Genomic DNA, 21,619 nt, shown 5'->3' with positions numbered 1-21,619 from the left:
CTGGCGACACCCAGCCCGACCTCACCAACACATTTTTTGATTCTTCCCCTGTATCTGACTTGTCATACTACTTGTCTGAGAATAAATATATTGGGGAAATCAAAACCATTGGGCGCGATTCCCTGGGCCAATTTCCAAGTGCCGTAACGAGCAGGAATTGCCCTGTGTTTCTCGGCACTCAGCCTGACGAAGCCGGCAATACTATTCAACGTTAATTGGTCCACTTAATGAGGCTTTATGGGCTTCCCACCCCGAATGCCAGCTCGCCAGCTGATTTGCGTGACCGTGCTTGCCAGTGTTGCTAATTGTGTTCTCTCTTTAATTGGCTCTGTTTATGGCGGTTAATATGGTCGCCTTCCTTAATTCTAATTACGTTTGCTCAAGAGTCGCCAGGTATCTTTCGAAACCGCCACAAGGTTCAAAACCGAATACTGATCAAAGACTCGATACACCAGTGAGTAAGTTTGAAATCAATGCTCATTTATTTACACACGCAGTCAAATATACTCATGCACAAACTCTACCAACTAATCTATCACTACTACTAAAGCCAATACTTAGCTTCGGGCGCCCACTCAGTCAGAGGAACAATGGCCATTGTCCTGTTCTGAGGCTGCTGGGGTTGAGCTGGTACGGAATAGCAGATATGAGCGTCTGTCTCGTAGCGTGCGTTGACTTTGGACTTGCTTGTTCTGATGCAGCTGCTAGGCAGGTCTCTCCTCGCTGAGAGCCAAGGCCAAGAGAGCAATCCTCTCTTGGGGGCTTCTTCTTATACCCAAAGGGGGCTTCGCGCGCTTTTGGGCGGGCCTTGAACTTGGTTCCAATTAATTGGGCCATTTCTGGATTGTTCCTATCGATTTCCTCCAATAAAGGGGTGGGTGCCCTGATTGCTGGGCGTATCCTAGGTGGCCGTTGGCCTGCTTTGTTCAAGTCCCCTCTGGCGCCGGAGTGTCTGCCTTGGTATTGCTTACTTAAATGTTACCTTTTTTGTCCCCGGAGATGGCTCATTAGTGTCCCTGTGTCCCCACAGGCAAAGTTCTCCCATAATCGGCGGGAGAGGGCCTGCACAGGCGGCGCGGTGCCCCCCCCATGGTGACCCATCCCAGCCGAGTGTTCCCTACTCCCCGCCAGGCATTGGGTTGACAAGGCCAGCACCCCCGGTCTCTTTGCCTGTGTGCAAAGGTTGCTATTCCCTTCCTCGGCTCGCAACAGAAGCCCTTCTGTCAGGTTCACGAGACCATTTGATGACGGGTGGCTCTCATTAATTGTGTGGAAATAGGCCTTAATTTGCCTACGGGAGCAGGCTGGTTGCATCGCAAACTGCCGCCTGGCGCAGTTCCCGTTTGTGGCCTCTCTCGCTATTGACTGGCCTCGATACGCTCGAGTTGCAATCGTAACGAGGCCGGAAGATCGGGACATCGTCTTTGGTTCGTGCCACAAACTCCATTACCGAGTCAATTTTTTTGTCCTTATCACTGGTCACTGTTAGATGCCAAACCAACCGTCCACATTCATAGTACCTTGACCTTCAGATTTGCTTTTGACCACATATCTGCTCCATCACTTCTGTAATGTCATCCAACTCTGCTCCTGTATCAGATCATTTGCTGCACGCCTCATTCTGCTGTTATGACTAGTCCCATCTCCATAAAGCTGAACTCATACCATGCTCTGATGCTCTAATCCTAACTGATACCATGTTGATTCACCTATCACCCCGTGCCCTCTGACCTACATTGGCAGCCAGTCCAGCAATGTCTTGAAATTAAGTTCTCATCTTGCTTTTGAATCTCTCCACAGGCTTCCCCCCCCTCTCTCTCTGTCTGTGATAATAATAATCTCTTATTGTCCCAAGTAGGCTTCAATGTTGTCATAATATCCACTCATGTATATCATGAGATGCAGACAGGCAGTGATTGACACACAGGATAACCAATGAACACACACAACACAGAACAACCAATCACCAGACAGGACACCACCACTATAAAGCCCACAGGGCATTAAGGCTCTCCCTCTCTCACAGGACATGGTCAGGGAGATAGTCACAGTGGACAGGCCAATGAACATCATCACCATGTGATAGAGAGCTAGTCTGGCCAAGACAGTAGGAGGTTATCAGTTAGGTTAATAGAGTGCCAACCCATAGCAGATTATGTACAGCAATCAACAGGTTCAATAAAACAGTGATGGACCATCTCCTGTGTCGGAAGCCTGTTTCTCGTTTTACTGCTTCTAGTTGCAGCCGATGTTAAACCAACATAGATAACACATCAACTGTGAAAGCCTCTAGTCGCCACATTCCGGCTCAGGGAGGCCGGTACTGGAATTGAACCCGCGCTGCTGGCATTGTTCTGCATTGCAAGCCAGCTATTTCGCCCACTCTGCTAAACCAGCCCTCCATCCCTACTACCCTCTAAGATTGTTGCTCCTCCTCTATGCCCCTTGTTCATCCCAGATTTTAATCACTCAACCAGCCTGCACCTGAAGCTCTGGGATTCCCTCTCTAAACCTTCCTGCCTCTCTGCATTTTTCTCCTTTCACACCTTAAAACCTCCCTATTTGACCAGTCTTTTTGTCCTCTATCTTAATATTCCTTTGTGGTTTGGTGTCAAATGTTGCTTAATAATGCTCCTGAGAGGTGCCTTGAGATATTTTACTATGTTAAAGGTGCTATGTAAATGTAACTTATCTTCCTGAGATCTCTTATCTATAAGGAATTTCATTTAAGTGGGCATTAAGTATAGTCGGTCATTCATGCGGTATCGACTGCTCCAGTTAGTACTGGCCCTTCAGTTGTGTTTCTCTTTTATTTTTCAGATCGAGCTCTTGGTGTCACAGGTGTTTGGAAAGTTTCCCTTGATCCTGTTGCTCCAGGTGGTCCATTTCTGATTATTGCAGAGCAGAAGTTCGCTAGAGGGGCGGACAGAATTGTTTTAAAAGATGTTTATTTTGGAGATATCTGGCTGTGTGGTGGGCAAAGCAATATGCAGATGACCGTGTTACAGGTAAATGATTTTCTGTCGACATATTCCTGAAAGTTCTTCTCATGCAAGTATTTGTCCAATTCCCTTTGAAGTCTAGAGTTGAATCTGTTTCCACCTCCCCACCAGGCGGTGCTTTCCAAATCCTAGCCAGTTATGTGTGGAATCATGTTGCCTCTGAATCTACTGCCAATCGCTTGAAATCGGTGCCTCTGCTAATTGCTCATTTCTACAACAGTTGTAGTAAATCTCATTGTATCGTTTCCAAAGCCATCACATCCTTCCTAAGCTGTACCCAGAATCAGACACAATGGTTGGAATCGCCTGCTCTCTCTCATGGTGTGCTTGAAGGTGGAAGGGTATGTAGTTAGTTGGGATGCTGGCATACCTGAACCCTGCCCCTGCCAGAATTAAGTTATGGATGGCAAGGCCCACCCATGTTTGACCTTTCCACTCCACAGAAAATTAAGGCCCTTAAGTGGCTAACTTAATTAGACAATTGAAGTGCCTCATCCCAGCTGAAGGCAGTGCCATCATCAGGCATGACAGTTGCAACTGTGCAGCCAACATATCAGCTCCTCGGGTGGGGAGGGGAGGGGGGGGGGGGTGCTGGATTAAAGGCACTCAGTGCCTGGTCAAGGGACAGGACATGAGGAAGGTTAGGGTCGGGGTGGTTGCTGAAAGCCTTCCCTGCCCTTGCTGCCGCCAGTCTGGACCCAATGTAGCGGACAGAATTGTTTTAAAAGATGTTTATTTTGGAGCTATCTGGCTGTGTGTTGCAGACAACAGCGTTACAAGTACAGGACATTCTGGAGGGGGAGGGTGAACAGCCAGTGGTCGTGCTCCTGTACCTGTTCAAATGACATAGTGAAAAAAGGGATGAGGCCCTAAAAGCAGAATATAGGGAGTTTGGGAGTAAGTTGAAAAGTAAGATCTCAAAGGTAGTGATCTCAGGATTACTATCAGTGCCAAGTGTTAGTCAAAGCAGAAGTAGCAGGCCATATCAGTTGAACACATGGCTGAAGAGATGGTGTGAGGGTGAGTGTTTTAGATTCCTGGGACACTGGGACCAGTTCTGGAGGAGGTGGGACCAGTACAAACTGTGCGGATTACACCTGGGCAGGACCGGGACTGATGTCTTGGGGAGAGTATTTGCTGGAGTGGTTGGGGATGGTTTAAACTAAAATAGCAGGGGGATGGGAATCTATGCAAGGAGTTAAGAGGAGGAGGAAACATGGACAAGAACATAAGACAGAAAAGGGAATAAGAAAACATAGAACATAGAAAAATACAGCACAGAACAGGCCCTTCGACCCACAATGTTGTGCCGAACTTTTGTCCCAGATTAAGAACAAATTAAAGTACACCCCATCATTTTACCGCAATCCATGTACCTATCCAATAGCCGCTTGAAGGTCCCTAATGTTTCCGACTCAACTGCTTTCACAGACAGTGCATTCCATGCCCCCACTACTCTCTGGGTAAAGAACCTACCTCTGACATCCCCCCTATATCTTCCACCATTCACCTAAAATTTATGTCCCCTTGTAATGATTTGTTCTACCCGGGGAAAAAATCTGACTGTCTACTCTATCTATTCCTCTGATCATCTTATAAACCTCTATCAAGTCACCCCTTATCCTTCTCCGTTCTAACGAGAAAATGCCGAGCACCCTCAACCTTTCCTCGTAAGACCTACTCTCCATTCCAGGCAACATCCTGGTAAATCTCCTTTACACCTTTTCCAAAGCTTCCACATCCTTCCTAAAATGAGGCGACCAGAACTGCACACAGAACTCCAAATGTGGCCATACCAAGGTTTTGTACAGCTGATAGTGGTTAACACAGTTGCTTCACAGCTCCAGGATCCCAGGTTCGATTCCCGGCTTGGGTCACTGTTTGTGCGGAGTCTCTACGTTCTCCCTGTGCTCATCCTCCGAGCCATACTGGCCCTATTCCCTAGTTCTCACTAGGGAGAACTCACTAGTTCTCAATGCTTTCACCTTCTGACCTATTGCACCGGTACCCACCCCCCTGCCATACTAGTTTAAACTCTCCCGTGTGACACGAGCAAACCTCTCCAGTTTATGCCTCTCCAGTTTAGATGCAACCCGTCCTTCTTGTACAGGTCACATCTGCCCCGGAAGAGCTGCCAGTGGTCCAGACAACGGAAACCCTCCCTCCTACACCAGCTGTTTAGCTACGTGTTTAGCTGCTCTATCTTTCTATTTCTAGCCTCACTGGCATGTGGCACAGGGAGTAATCCCGAGATGGCATCCCTAGAGGTCCTAACTTTTAACTTTCTGCCTAGCTCCCTGACCTCTTGCTGCAGGACCTCATGCCGCTTCCTGCCTATGTCGTTAGTACCAATATGTACAACAACCTCTGCCTTTTTCCCCTCCCCTTCAGGATGCCCACTACCTGTTCAGAGACATCATGGACCCTGGCACCAGGTAGGCAACATACCATCCGGGAGTATCTTTCACGTCCACAGTCACGTCACTCCGGCTGTGTCTCCTTCACTTGCGCAAAGACCATTCTTGTAACTGCATTAACCTTTCTATAGTCCACACACAACCGTTGGGTACCATCTGGTTTACGCACCATCACTGGGTGAGCTCCATTGACTGCAACCCACTTCAATTACGCCATTTTTAAGCATGCTCTCAATCTCTTTGTTAACCTGTGCCAATTTTAACGGGTTAATTCTGTATGGATGTTGTTTGATTGGAACAGCATTTCCCACATCTACATCATGTATAGCCATTTTAGTACTTCCCAATTTATCTCTACAAACTTTCCCACGTGCTATTAATAACTCTTTCAAGTCAGTTTGTTTTTCCTCTGGAAGGTAACTCAACAATTTATCCCAATTTTTAAGAACATTAAATTCCAATTTAATTTGAGGTATGTCAAATTCACAGTCATCTGGATTTGGTTCATCACTTTGAGTTAGAATCATTAAAACCTCCTTTTTCTCTCCTTCCCTTTCAAAGTACCTGTTAAGCATGTTCACATGACACATGAAATAAAAAATGAAAATCGCTTATTGTCACGAGTTCAATGAAGTTACAGTGAAAAGCCCCTAGTCGCCACATTCCGGCGCCTGTTTGGGGAGGCTGGTACGGGAATTGAACCGTGCTGCTGGCCTGCCTTGGTCTGCTTTAAAAGCCAGCGATTTAGCCCAGTGTGCTAAACCAGCCCTTGCCAAGACCAGTGAGTCTTCCTTCTATCTGGTGTTTTTACCACATCATTCACCTCACTGAATTTCCTTTCATAGAACATAGAACATAGAACGATACAGCGCAGTACAGGCCCTTCGGCCCTCGATGTTGCACCGACATGGAAAAAATCTAAAGGCCATCTAACCTACACTATGCCCTTATCATCCATATGCTTATCCAATAAATTTTTAAATGCCCTCAATGTTGGCATGTTCACTACTGTTGCAGGTAGGGCATTCCACGGCCTCACCACTCTTTGCGTAAAAAACACACCTCTGACCTCTGTCCTATATCTATTACCCCTCAATTTAAGGCTATGTCCCCTCGTGCTAGCCACCTCCATCCGCGGGAGAAGGCTCTCGCTGTCCACCCTATCTAACCCTCTGATCATTTTGTATGCCTCTATTAAGTCACCTCTTAACCTTCTTCTCTCTAACGAAAACAACCTCAAGTCCATCAGCCTTTCCTCATAAGATTTTCCCTCCATACCAGGCAACATCCTGGTAAATCTCCTCTGCACCCGTTCCAAAGCTTCCACGTCCTTCCTATAATGAGGCGACCAGAACTGTACGCAATACTCCAAATGCGGCCGTACTAGAGTTTTGTACAACTGCAACATGACCTCATGGCTCCGGAACTCAATCCCTCTACCAATAAAGGCCAACACACCATAGGCCTTCTTCACAACCCTATCAACCTGGGTGGCAACTTTCAGGGATCTATCTACATGGACACCGAGATCCCTCTGCTCATCCACACTACCAAGAATTTTACCATTAGCCAAATATTCCGCATTTCTGTTATTCTTTCCAAAGTGAATCACCTCACACTTCTCCACATTAAACTCCATTTGCCACCTCTCAGCCCAGCTCTGCAGCTTATCTATGTCCCTCTGTAACCTGCAACATCCTTCCGCACTGTCTACAACTCCACCGACTTTAGTGTCGTCTGCAAATTTACACACCCATCCTTCTGCGCCCTCCTCTAGGTCATTTATAAAAATGACAAACAGCAACGGCCCCAGAACAGATCCTTGTGGTACGCCACTCGTAACTGAACTCCATTCTGAACATTTCCCATCAACTACCACTCTCTGTCTTCTTTCAACTAGCCAATTTCTGATCCACATCTCTAAATCACCCTCAATCCCCAGCCTCCGTATTTTCTGCAATAGACGACCGTGGGGAACCTTATCAAACGCTTTACTGAAATCCATATACACCACATCAACTGCTCTACCCTCGTCTACCTGTTCAGTCACCTTCTCAAAGAACTCGATAAGGTTTGTGAGGCATGACCTACCCTTCACAAAACCATGCTGACTGTCCCTAATCATATTATTCCTATCTAGATGATTATAAATTGTATCTTTTATAATCCTCTCCAAGACTTTACCCACCACAGACGTTAGGCTCACCGGCCTATAGTTACCGGGGTTATCTCTACTCCCCTTCTTGAACAAAGGGACCACATTTGCTATCCTCCAGTCCTCTGGCACTATTCCTGTAGCCAATGATGACCTAAAAATCAAAGCCAAAGGCTCAGCAATCTCTTCCCTGGCTTCCCAGAGAATCCTAGGATAAATCCCATCCGGCCCCGGGGACTTATCTATTTTCACCTTGTCCAGAATTGCCAACACTTCTTCCCTACGCACCTCAATGCCATCTATTCTAATAGCCTGGGTCTCAGCATTCTCCTCCACAATATTATCTTTTTCTTGAGTGAATACTGACGAAAAGTATTCATTTAGTATCTCGCTTATCTCCTCAGCCTCCACACACAACTTCCCACCACTGTCCTTGACTGGCCCTACTCTTACCCTAGTCATTCTTTTATTCCTGACATACCTATAGAAAGCTTTTGGGTTTTCCTTGATCCTACCTGCCAAAGACTTCTCATGTCCCCTCCTTGCTCGTCTCAGCTCTCTCTTTAGATCCTTCCTCGCTTCCTTGTAAATATCAAGCGCCCCAACTGAACCTTCACGCCTCATCTTCACATAGGCCTCCTTCTTCCTCTTAACAAGAGATTCCACTTCTTTGGTAAACCACGGTTCCCTCGCTCGACCCCTTCCTCCCTGCCTGACTGGTACGTACTTATCAAGAACATGCAATAGCTGTTCCTTGAACAAGCTCCACATATCCAGTGTGCCCAACCCTTGCAGCCTACTTCTCCAACCAACACATCCTAAGTCATGTCTAATGGCATCATAATTGCCCTTCCCCCAGCTATAACTCTTGCCCTGCGGGGTATACTTATCCCTTTCCATCACTAACGTAAAGGTCACCGAATTGTGGTCACTGTTTCCAAAGTGCTCACCTACCTCCAGATCTAACACCTGGCCTGGTTCATTACCCAAAACCAAATCCAATGTGGCCTCGCCTCTTGTTGGCCTGTCAACATATTGTGTCAGGAAACCCTCCTGCACACATTGTACAAAGAATGACCCATCTAATGTACTCGAACTATATCTTTTCCAGTCAATATTTGGAAAGTTAAAGTCTCCCATAACAACTACCCTGTTACTTTCGCTCTTTTCCAGAATCATCTTCGCCATCCTTTCCTCTACATCCCTAGAACTATTAGGTGGCCTATAGAAAACTCCCAACAGGGTGACCTCTCCTTTCCTGTTTCTAACCTCAGCCCATACTACCTCAGAAGAAGAGTCCCCATCTAGCATCCTTTCCGCCACCGTAATACTGTCCTTGACTAGCAGCGCCACACCTCCCCCTCTTTTGCCCCCTTCTCTGAACTTACTAAAACACCTAAACCCCGGAACCTGCAACAACCATTCCTGTCCCTGCTCTATCCATGTCTCTGAAATGGCCACAACATCGACGTCCCAGGTACCAACCCATGCTGCCAGTTCCCCTACCTTATTTCGTATACTCCTGGCATTGAAGTAGACACACTTCAAACCACCTACCTGAACACTGGCACCCTCCTGCGAAGTCAAATCTGTGCTCCTGACCTCTATACTCTCAATCTCCCGTACCCTAAAACTACAATCCAGGTTCCCATGCCCCTGCTGAATTAGTTTAAACCCCCCCAAAGAGCACTAACAAATCTCCCCCCCCAGGATATTGGTGCCCCTCAGGTTCAGATGTAGACCATCCTGTCTATAGAGGTCCCACCTTCCCCAGAAAGAGCCCCAGTTATCCAGAAATCTGAATCCCTCCCGCCTGCACCATCCCTGTAGCCACGTGTTTAATTGCTCTCTCTCCCTATTCCTCATCTCACTATCACGTGGCACGGGCAACAACCCAGAGATAACAACTCTGTTTGTTCTCGCTCTGAGCTTCCATCCTAGCTCCCTAAAGGCCTGCCTGACATCCTTGTCCCCTTTCCTACCTATGTCGTTAGTGCCAATGTGGACTACGACTTGGGGCTGCTCCCCCTCCCCCTTAAGGACCCGGAAAACACGATCCGAGACATCACGTACCCTTGCACCTGGGAGGCAACATACCAAACGTGAGTCTCTCTCGCTCCCACAAAATCTCCTATCTGTGCCCCTGACTATTGAGTCCCCAATTACTAATGTTCTACTCCTTTCCCCCCTTCCCTTCTGAGCAACAGGGACAGACTCCGTGCCAGAGGCCCGTACCCCATGGCTTACCCCTGGTAAGTCGTCCCCCCCACAAGTATCCAAAACGGTATACTTGTTACTCAGGGGAACGACCGCAGGGGGTCCCTGCACTGACTGCTTCTTCCCAGTCCCTCTTACAGTTACCCATCTATCTCCAGTCTTTGGTGTAACTATTTCCCTGAAGCTCCTATCTATGACCCCCTCTGCCTCCCGAATGATCCGAAGTTCATCCAGCTCAAGCTCCAGGTCCCTAACACGGTTTTTGAGGAGCTGGAGTTGGGTGCACTTCCCACAGATGAAATCAGCAGGGACACTGACGGGGTCCCTCACCTCAAACATTCTGCAGGAGGAGCATTGTACTGCCTTCCCTGACATCACCTCTAGATTTAAAAAATAACAAGAAAAAGAAAAAGAAAGGAAGAGCTTACCTGATATTACCTCAAACCCTGCTCCCGCTCAAAGGTAAGCAAATATAAAGGCACTCACTCACCTTCACGACAGGCCCCTGCTACCGCTTCCCAACCACCGTGGGGTGGGGGGGTTGGTTAGAGGAGGAGGTAGGGTGGGAAACACTCATGAAGTGTTTCGGGTTTAACTGTCACTTGCCAACAGCCTCTCCACAAACCACCTTCAACTTAGGCTGACCGCACTGCACGTATGCAAATTTCCCCAGAACAGTTGATCAGTAGCTCTGCTCTGCTGCCCTCTGCTGGATTCAATCTGATAAGGTCCACAAACCTTGCTTTTAAAGGTTCACCTACCACTTGTAACAATACTAAAACTTTCTCTCCACTGGCACAACACGAACTTTGGATTTCTTGTCCGCTACCCGTTTCATCACATTTTGTGCGACTTTTAAATGTTGTCAAGCCAATTCACCTGCTCTATTTAATCGTTCCCTAAAATTTGACACGTAATCCAATAATGTAATTTCCAAACCTCCATGGTCCACCCCCCCGCCATGCGCTCCATAAACCCTTTCAGCTCCTTCGCCACCAGCAATACCTTCCCTGACCTGGTTCAGTGACCATGTTATAGGCCCCCCTCCCCTATAATCAATTGGTGCGAGACCAGGTCCAGAGTATTCCCCAGCACCCGTCTCATAAACTCCACATTGTTTCTGTTTGGGGCATAAGCATTAACCTTAACCAGCGGCAACCCCTCCAACTTCCCATTTACCAACATGAACCTCCCTCCCGAATCTGCCACAATGTTCCCCACCTCAAATGTTACCCGTTTGTTTACCAACACTGCCACCCCCCCATCTTCATCTCCAACTCCGAATAAAAGACTTGCCCTACCCACCCTTTCCTAACCTTGTTTGATCCCCTATCTTAAGGTGTGTTTCCTGCAAAAATGGCATGTCTGCCTTCAAGCTCCTCAGTAAGAAGTCTTACAACACCAGGTTAAAGTCCAACAGGTTTGTTTCAAACACGAGCTTTCGGAGCACTGCTCCTTCCTCAGGTGCAGCAGTGCTCCGATAGCTCGTGTTTGTAACAAACCTGTTGGACTTTAACCTGGTGTTGCAAGACTTCTTAATGTGCTCACCCCAGTCCAACGCTGGCATCTCCACATTCAAGCTCCTCAGATACGTGAACAGACTCAACCGTTTGACTGGCCCATTCAGCCCTCTCACATTTGATGTGATCAGCCTAGTTGGGAGCATCCAGCCCCCCTTCAGTGCTGATCAGCCATATCCTTTCTTTGGCCCGCCCCCGGCCTGTGTCAAACGATCCTCCAGGCCCACCCTCGGATGTTCACCGTTCTTTCCTTGCTGCGCCACAGCAACCATATCTTTGTCAGCAGCCCCCACCCCTGAACAAAACAACACCCCCAACCCCCTCTACTATACTAACCACCTAGCCACCCCCCACTGTGCTCCCATTAACTAGCCCACCCAGCTAGCCTGGCAGTCCCTGCACAAGGCTCCTACCCCCCCCCCCCCCCCACACACACCACTGATTCACTCCCCCTCTCATTCCTTCAAAATATAAACAACAATGAAACAAGAAAAAAACGTGCACTCACCCGTGACACCCCAAATATCCCGCTACCAAACCCAACAAAACATCTCAAAGAAGAGAACTTCTCCCAACAACCAACAAACAAAAAAGAAATAAAAAGCAAACGTCTCCTCACACCTCCCTCACGGTTCAATGTCAGAATAGATCATAGAATTTACAGTACAGAAGGAGGCCATTCGGCCCATCGCGTCTGCACCGACTCTTGGAAAGAGCACCCTATCCAAGCCCACACCTCCACCCTATCCCCATAACCCAGTAACCCCACTCAACATCCCAAACGTATCTCCTTTTTAAAGAGGGCAGCCTTCACCCGATTGAACCCGGCTCTCTTTGCCAGGTCCGTGCCTCCAGGCGCCGGTCAAAGTCTCCTCCCCCATCAGCCCCTCCAGCATCTTGGCTCCATACAAGCCAGCGTCCGCTCCCTGGATGCCTTCATACATCCCCACGATTCTTAGATTTTATCTCCAGGAGTGATTCACTGGGTCCTGCACCTACTCCATTAACCGTTTCTTGGTCTCCCGCATCATCCCTATTTCAGCAGCCAACAAAGCAAGTGTAATGAGACAGGATTGATTCATGATCTCATAGTTAGGGATCCTCTCGGAAGGAGCGATCACAATATGGTGGAATTTAAAATACAGATGGAGGATGAGAAAGTAAAATCAAATGCTAGTGTTTTGTGTTTAAACAAAGGAGATTACAATGGGATGAGAGAAGAACTAGCAAAGGTAGACTGGGAGCAAAGACTTTATGGTGGAACAGTTGAGGAACTGTGGAGAACCTTCCAAGCGATTTTTCACAGTGCTCAGCAAAGGTTTATACCAACAAAAAGGAAGGACGGAAGAAAGAGGGAAAATCGACCGTGGATATCTAAGGAAATAAGGGAGAGTATCAAATTGAAGGAAAAAGCATATAAAGTGGCAAAGATTGGTGGGAGACTAGAGGACTGGGAAATCTTTAGGGGGCAACAGAAAGCTACTAAAAAAAGCTATAAAGAAGAGTAACATAGAGTATGAGAGTAAACTTGCTCAGAATATAAAAACAGACAGTAAAAGTGTTTACAAATATATAAAACAAAAAAGAGTGGCTCAGGTAAATATTGGTCCTTTAGAGGATGAGTAGGGAGTTTTAATAATGGGAGATGAGGAAATGGCTGAGGAACTGAACAGGTTTTTTGGGTCGGTCTTCACAGTGGAAGACACAAATAACATGCCAGCGACTGATAGAAATGAGGCTATGACAGGTGAGGACCTTGAGAGGATTGTTATCACTAAGGAGGTAGTGATGGACAAGCTAATGGGGCGAAAGGTAGACTAGTCTCCTGGCGCTGATGGAATGCATCCCGGAGTGCTAAAAGAGATGGCTAGGGAAATTGCAGGTGCACTAATGATGATTTACCAAAATTCACTAGACTCTGGGGTGGTCCCAGTGGATTGGAAATTAGCAAACGTGACACCACTGTTTAAAAAAGGAGGTAGGCAGAGAGCAGGAAATTATAGGGGCAGCAGGGTAGCATGGTGGTTAGCATAAATGCTTCACAGCTCCAGGGTCCCAGGTTCGATTCCCGGCTGGGTCACTGTCTGTGTGGAGTCTGCACGTCCTCCCCCTGTGTGCGTGGGTTTCCTCCGGGTGCTCCGGTTTCCTCCCACAGTCCAAAGATGTGCGGGTTAGGTGGATTGGCCATGCTAAATTGCCCGTAGTGTCCTAATAAAAGTAAGGTTAAGGGGGGTTGTTGGGTTACGGGTATAGGGTGGATACATGGGTTTGAGTAGGGTGATCATGGCTCGGCACAACATTGAGGGCCGAAGGGCCTGTTCTGTGCTGTACTGTTCTATGTTCTGTGTTCTATAGGCCAGTGAGCTTAACTTCGGTAGTAGGGAAGATGCTGGAATCTATCATCAAGGAAGAAATAGCGAGGCATCTGGATGGAAATTGTCCCATTGGGCAGACGCAGCATGGGTTCATAAAGGGCAGGTCGTGCCTAACTAATTTAGTGGAATTTTTTGAGGACATTACCAGTGCAGTAGATAACGGGGAGCCAATGGATGTGGTATATTTGGATTTCCAGAAAGCCTTTGACAAGGTGCCACTCAAAAGGTTGCTGCATAAGATAAAGATGCATGGCATTAAGGATGAAGTAGTAGCATGGATAGAGGATTGGTTAATTAATAGAAAGCAAAGAGTGGGGATTAATGGATGTTTCTCTGGTTGGCAATCAGTAGCTAGTGGTGTCCCTCAGGGATCTGTGTTGGGCCCACAATTGTTCACAATTTACATAGATGATTTGGAGTTGGGGACCAAGGGCAATGTGTCCAAGTTTGCAGATGACACTAAGATGAGTGGTAAAGCGAAAAGTGCAGAGGATACTGGAAGTCTGCAGAGGGATTTGGATAGGTTAAGTGAATGGGCTAGGGTCTGGCAGATGGAATACAATGTTGACAAATGTGAGGTTATCCATTTTGTTAGGAATAACAGCAAACGGGATTATTATTTAAACAATAAAATATTAAAGCATGCCGCTCTGCAGAGAGATCTGGGTGTGCTAGTGCATGAATCACAGAAAGTTGGGTTACAGGTGCAACAGGTGATTAAGAAGGCAAATGGAATTTTGTCCTTCATTGCTAGAGGGATGGAGTTTAAGACTAGGGAGGTTATGTTGCAATTGTGTAATATGTTAGTGAGGCCACACCTGGAGTATTGTGTTCAGTTTTGGTCTCCTTACTTGAGAAAGGACATACTGGGACTGGAGGGTGTGCAGAGGAGATTCACTAGGTTAATACCATGCTGAAGGGGTTGGATTATGAGGAGAGGTTGAATAGACTGGGACTGTACGCTTTGGAATTTAGAAGGATGAGGGGGGACTTATAGAAACATTTTAAATTATGAAGGGAATAGATAGGATGAAAAATGAAATGAAATGAAAATCGTTTATTGTCACGAGTAGGCTTCAAATGAAGTTAATGTGAAAAGACCCTAGTCGCCACATTCCGGCGCCTGTTCGGGGAGGCTGTTACGGGATAGATGCAGGCAGGTTGTTTCCACTGGCGGGTGAAAGCAGAACTAGGGGACTTAGCCTCAAAATAAGGGGAAGTAGATTTAGGACTGAGTTTAGGAGGAACTTCTTCACCCAAAGGGTTGTGAATCTATGGAATTCCTTGCCCAGTGAAGCAGTTGAGGCTCCTTCATTAAATGTTTTTAAGGTAAAGATAGATAGTTTTTTGAAGAATAAAGGGATTAAGGGTTTTGGTGTTCGGGCCGGAAAGTGGAGCTGAGTCCACTAAAGATCAGCCATAATCTCATTGAATGGCGGAGCAGGCTCGAGGGGCCAGATGGCCTACTCCTGCTCCTAGTTCTTATGTTCTTATGTTGGCTTTGCTTCCCCACCGCTTCCTCCACACGAATAGCCTGGCCCTGGGACTCCAGCCTCTGCTCCACAAGGTCAATTCCTGCTTTTAATAATAATAATAATAATAATAATAATCACTTATTGTCACCCAAGGAAGTTACTGTGAAAAGCCCTAGTCGCCACATTCCGGCGCCTGTTCGGGGAGGCCGCAGTGGAAATTGAACCTGTGCTGCTGCCTTGTTCTGCATTACAAGCCAGCTGTATAGCTCCTAATGGTTCCACTGCCTTGGCTTGGTCTCCCTGGGCTTCCCTCGTCTTCAGGCTGAACTTCTCTTTTAACAAGTTCACCAGCTGCTCCATTGACCATTGGGCAGGCAGGGCTGACCCTTTACCCTCCGCCATCTTGACCTGTGGTGCACATAGATTCTCTTTGAGTACAAGAGTTGGCAGGTCATGTTACAGTTGTATAGGACTTTGGTTCGGCCACATTTGGAATACTGCGTGCAGTTCTGGTCGCCACATTACCAGAAGGATGTGGATGCTTTGGCGAGGGTGCAGAGGAGGTTCACCAGGATGTTACCTGGTATGGAGGGTGCTAGCTATGAAGAAAGGTTGAGTAGATTAGGATTGTTTTCGTTGGAAAGATGGAGGTTGAGGGGGGACCTGATTGAGGTCTACAAAATTCTGAGAGGTATGGACAGGGTGGATAGCAACAAGCTTTTTCCAAGAGTGGGGGTGTCAGTTACAAGGGGTCACGATATCAAGGTGGGAGGGGGAAAGTTTAAGGGAGATGTGCGTGGGAAGTTCTTTACGCAGAGGGTGGTGGGTGCCTGGAACGCTTTACCAGCGGAGGTGGTCGAGGCGGGCATGATAGCATCATTTAAGAGGCATCTAGACAGGTATATGAACGGGCGGGGACAGAGGGAAGTAGATCTTGGAAAATAGGAGACAGGTTTAGATGAAGGATCTGGATCAGCGCAGGCTGGGAGGGCTGAAGGGCCTGTTCCTATGCTGTAATTTTCTTTGTTCCTTGTTCTTGCTCCAACTTCTCCCTTCTTCTCGACCCTTGGATTTCTGGCCCGTGTGTCCATCCAGCAGCCCCACCAGTGGAGTTTAACTTTCGTCAGTCACCCCTACACCTTTTTTCACTGAAACGTCCACCCAACAAGCGGGGAAACACCCATAAAAGTCACCTCGAGCAGGAACTGCCACTCACTACATGGCTGCCACCGGAAGTTGAGAGTGTCTGTTGGTATGTCTGTTGTTTACCAAAGCCGGCAGAAGAAGGTGAAAGAATTGACCAAGGAGTTGGAAGAGGCCTGTGGCGCAGCAGCCAGTAGAAGGATGGCTGAGGGGGAGGGGCTAATGCAAGTTGGAAAGCCCAAGATGGAACAGTTAATGGCCTTCATCAAGGAAGAGTTCCATCAGCAGAGGAAGAAGTTGCTGGAGCGTTGCAGGAGCATTGCTCGAAGGCCCTGAAAGGGGCTGTGGCACCCCTGAAGGGATTCGATGGAGAAAGGGGTCGTAGATCCGAGGGATTGAGAGGGTGACGTCAGACCACACAGATCGGGTGGTGGCATTGGAGGCAGAGGTGCTGCTCTTCAGAGACCTTTGCAAGACGTTGAGAGCAAAGATGGAGCAGCAGGAAAATAGATCGAGAAAGCAGAATCTGTGGATAATGGGCCTGCCTGAAGGAGTGGAAGGTGCAGTGCCACGAGGTACGTTTTGAGAATGCTGGTGAGGCTGGTGGCAGAGGGGATGTTGGATAAGACCCCTGAAGTGGACAGAGCGTACAGGTCTCCGAGGCAGAAGCCTAGAGCGGGGGAGCCACCGCAGGCAGTGATCGTGTGGCTGCATAAGTTTGTTGAGAAAGAGAAGATTCTGCAGTGGGCCAGCGAGAAACGCAATTGTGAATGGGAGGGCAGCAAAGTCCGAATATGGCAAACATTGGAGCTGAGATGGTAAAACGACATGTGGTGTTCAACAAAGCCAAGGCGGTGCTATATCAACGGCAGATCAGGTATGGGGTGCACTGGGTGATGTATGAAGGCCGGGAATACTATTTTGAGACCCCAGAAGCAGCCAATTACTTTTATCAAGGAGCATAAACTAGGGGAGAACTGAACTGAACAATTCTGGGAGACGTGTTGGCATTAATTTGTAATACAGGTTGAGTGAGGGGTTTTCTTTTCCACTGAGAATTGGAAAATCATCCTCAGAGTGTCTGCTATCTCCTCCCTGACCTCCTTCAGTATCCTCGTAAATAATCCATCTGCCCCTGGCAGCTTATGAACTTTCAAGGATTTCAACCCTTCGGGTACTTCATCTCTCTTCTGATTATCCCGTTCAGTATCTCACCGTGTTCCTCCTGGACTACTATATCTGCATCATCCATTTCCTTTGTAAACTTGGAGACAAAATATTCATTTAAAACCCTTCCCACAGCCTCTGCAGCTATACACAAGTTCCCTCCTTCATTTCTGATTGGGCCTACTTTTTCCATAACTAACCTTTTACCATTAATATATCAGTAAAACATCTCTGCATTTTCTTTAACTTTACTTGCTAATTTTTTTTCATGCCCTCTTTGATTTCCTTATTTCCTTTTTTACATTTCCTGTACTCGGCTATCCTAGAATAGTGCTTAGTTCTTTGTGCCTATTGTACGCTTTATTTTTTTGTTTGATTTCCACTGTATTCCTCTGGACGACCACGAGGGTCTAGATTTGGCAGTACAACTCCTATTTTTGGAGGAGAATTGTCTACTTAGTACATTTAGGATCTCGCTTTTTTGTGCTTTCTATTTGTTTTGCACTGATTTATCCTTTAGCAGTGCTGGCCAGTCCACTTTCGCCAAGTCCATTCTCATTTTCGCAAAATTTGCCCTCTCCTAGTTCTAATGTTTTACTCCTGCTTTATCTCTGTCATTTTCTCTGGGACGGCAAGGTGGCACAGTGGTTAGCACTGCTGCTTCACAGCTTCAGGGTCCCGGGTTCAATTCCGGCCACGGGTGACTGTCTGTGTGGTGTTTGCACTTTCTCCCCATGTCTTCCTCCATCTTCCTCCGGGTGCCAAGGTTTCCTCCCACAGTCCAAAGGTAACGGACAGGCCATGCTAAATTGCCCCTTTGTGTCCAAAAGGTTAGATAGGGTTGCGAGGATAGGGTGGAGGCATGGGCCTAAGTAGGGTGCAGTAGGAAATGGTCACACATTTCCTTTCTGCCTGTGCAATTCTCAAACCTGTGCACTATGTTAGTGATTGCTTCAAAATACTCAACTAGATTTGTCAAGCATTTGTCTACCCTTTTCCAATCCATATTGACTCCAGTCAAAGTTACTGATTGGTCTTCAGGTTTCACCCTTTCTGAAATAATAGAGAAAGGTTTCTATAATAATAGAAAAATAAAAAAGAAATAGAGAAATGAGTGGTAAAGCAAAAAGTGCAGAGGATGCTGGAAGTCTGCAGAGGGATTTGGATAGGTTAATTGAATGGGCTTGGGTCTGGCAGATGGAATACAATATTGACAAATGTGAGGTTAACCATTTTGGTAGAAATAACAACAAAAGGGATTATTATCTAAATGATAAAATATTAAAACATGCTGCTATGCCGAGGGACCAGGGTGTGCCAGTGCATGAGTCTCAAAAAGTTGGTTTACGGGTGCAACAGGTAATTAAGAAGGCAAATGGGGTTTTGTCCTTCATTGCTCGAGGGATGGAGTTTAAGGGATGGAGTTTAAGACTAGGGAGGTTATGCTGCAATTGTGAGGCCACACCTGGAGTCTTGTGTTCAGTTTTGGTCTCCTTACCTGAGAAACGACGTACTGGCGCTGGAGGGTGTACAGAGGAGGTCCACTTGGTTAATCCCAGAGTTGAGGGGGTTGGATTACGAGGAAAGGTTGGGTAGACTGGGACTGTACTCGTTGGAATTTAGAAGAATGCGGGGGGATCTTACAGAAATATATAAAATTATGAAGGGAATAGATAGGATAGATGCGGGCAGGTTATTTCAACTAGCGGGTGAAAGCAGAACTAGGGGGCAAAGCCTCAAAATAAGGGGAAGTAGATTTAGGACTGAGTTTAGGAGGAACTTCTTCACCCAAAGGGTTGTGAATCTATGGAATTCCTTGCCCAGTGAAGCAGTTGAGGCTCCTTCATTGAATGTTTTCAAGAAAAAGATAGATAGTTTTTTGAAGAATAAAGGATTGTGGTGTTCGGGGCGGGAAAGTGGACCTGAGTCCACAAAAGGTCAGCCATGGTCTCATTGAATGGTGGAGCAGGCTCGAAGAGCCAGATGGCCTACTCCTGCTCCTACGTCTTATGTTATGTTTACAACTCTTCTACCAAAAGCAACATCATCAAAAGGGCAGAAAGCTAGAGTATGGTTAGGCCAGAGATGTGTGGTATTAGGGTGTTCAGGGCTGAGAGTTTCTGTGTGGGACTAAAGCAACAGTACCCCTCACATGATGATGTAACTTATCTGGAGTCACTTAACTGGGGTGAAGAAAAAGAAAGCTTGTGGCTCAGACTGAATAATTCCTGCAGTGTGATGGGGAGGTATGGACTGAAACTAGTGGCAAGGTTAGAAACAACATCGTGTTTTGAAACTTCTGAAGCACGTTTCTCTCTTTGATGCTTTTCTTATATCTGCTCTAAGTGATGTTTATTATCAAGTTGCTCATTTACAACACACTCTCTTTCAGATTATTAATGCAAGTGAAGAGCTCTCTGTTGCTTCCGATTATCCATTTATCCGACTGTTCCAAGCTGGATTGCACAAATCAAACCAAGAGTTGAATGATCTTGCCAGCATCAAGGTGCAATGGTCAGCTCCCACAGCGGGTAAGGAGGGGCTCCCACAGCGGGTAAGGAGGGGCTCGCACCGCGGGTAAGGAGGGGCTCGCACCGCGGGTAAGGAGGGGCTCGCACCGCGGGTAAGGAGGGGCTCGCACCGCGGGTAAGGAGGGGCTCCCACCGCGGGTAAGGAGGGGCTCGCACTGCGGGTAAGGAGGGGCTCGCACTGCGGGTAAGGAGGGGCTCCCGCCGCGGGCAGGGAGGGGCTCCCGCCGCGGGCAGGGAGGGGCTCCCGCCGCGGGCAGGGAGGGGCTCCCGCCGCGGGTAAAGAGGGGTCACCCCGGTGGTGAGGGAGAGGCTTCCCGGGCGGGTGAGACTGGCACTAGTAGTGGGATTTTCAAAATAACAAATCGAAAGGAACATGTAATATAAGGAAAACCTTCCCCGGGCCTTGTTTGGATGACCTTGGGTTTTTCCAGGTTGGAGCATGTTGCCATGGGTTCAATAAGTAACAATAAATTTTAGTTGGCGTAACGTGCAGTTTGCTGGCTGTACTGCATTAAATTTGCATTCCCAAATCTATGCCAGTTCCCTAGTGTTCTGACCTATCTTCCAGACCTGGAACCTGGATCCATCTGATGTACTGCTTTCTTGTATTTCTGCAGTTGATGGATTGATCCAATGTATAGATTGAGTTTAATTACAGAAGGATTTGTGGTGTTTATCGTAAATCTGCTTTCCCAGTTCTTGCCATGATCATCCAGTATTCAGTTCCTCTGGGAAGTAGAACCAGAGTCTCATCCACCTTCCAATAGCACAGAGTAAAGAGGATACAAAGCAAGAGACCAGCACATAAACCAGTCATCGAAAAGGCTGGCAACAGCCCAAGAGATCACGGGTGATCCTGTGAGGGAGGCACAATAACCTGTGCGAAAGGGACGGATACTGACTAGGCATATCATGTTTATGGACACCCTAGTTAAACCTGTTCATATTGTTTGAACTTATCACAAATGTATAAAGTTAAAATAGTAATCATGTTTGTAAACAAACATGAATATTTCCTGAGGAAGGGGAATGTGGTGATATGCCTGTAAACAATATTGTAGATAGTTGGTAGTGTGACCTCCAACCAGCAGGTGGCGGTGCAGATCCACCATGCGGTCTCAAGACAGTGATCATGTGACAAGGCACTCCGATACAAGCCAGGGCAGATCCAATGATCCTCAGAAGATTATAAAACGTACAAGAGGACAGGCGTGCCTAGGGGTAGTTCCAGCGGAGTATAAAGTAAAAGCTATGTTAACTTGCTCTGTGCCTGATCGTTACCACGTGTGTATTAATAAAATAACAAGCAGTTCTGTGGATTCTTTGCTAGACATCAAACACCAAACACAACAGAGCAGCCAGACATTTCTGCACCCACAGTTGTGATCCAGGATGATACTTTCCCCTCCAGGTGTCAGTAGAACATAGAAAATAGGCACAGGAGTAGACCACATGGTCCCTTGAGCCTGCTCCACCATTGAATGCAATCATAGCTGATCTTCAGCCTCACATTTGTGCCTGCTCCTCATAACCCTTAATTCCTGGAGAGACCAAAACTCTGCCTCTCTCAGCCTTCAATCTATTCAACCATGAAGCAGCCTTAATCCTCTGGGGTAG

The 21,619-nt window shown here is 47.2% G+C and overlaps 1 protein-coding gene across 1 annotated transcript in view; it reads left to right on the top strand.

Annotated features, from left to right (window-relative positions):
- The window catches only part of siae (sialic acid acetylesterase), a 128,841-nt gene that overhangs the window by 37,141 nt on the left and 70,081 nt on the right, over positions 1-21,619 (top strand). Inside the window, exons 3-4 of the mRNA XM_038779236.1 lie at positions 2,821-3,008; positions 19,864-20,002. Of these exons, the coding sequence (XP_038635164.1) occupies positions 2,821-3,008; positions 19,864-20,002 (327 nt within the window). The remainder of the gene's footprint in view (positions 1-2,820; positions 3,009-19,863; positions 20,003-21,619) is intronic.

Source organism: Scyliorhinus canicula, chromosome 19, assembly GCF_902713615.1.
Source record: "Scyliorhinus canicula chromosome 19, sScyCan1.1, whole genome shotgun sequence".
NCBI classification, from domain to species: Eukaryota; Metazoa; Chordata; class Chondrichthyes; order Carcharhiniformes; family Scyliorhinidae; genus Scyliorhinus; species Scyliorhinus canicula.
The sequence above is the reverse complement of the archived record's forward strand: the minus strand, read 5'-3'. Positions and strand labels throughout refer to the sequence as shown.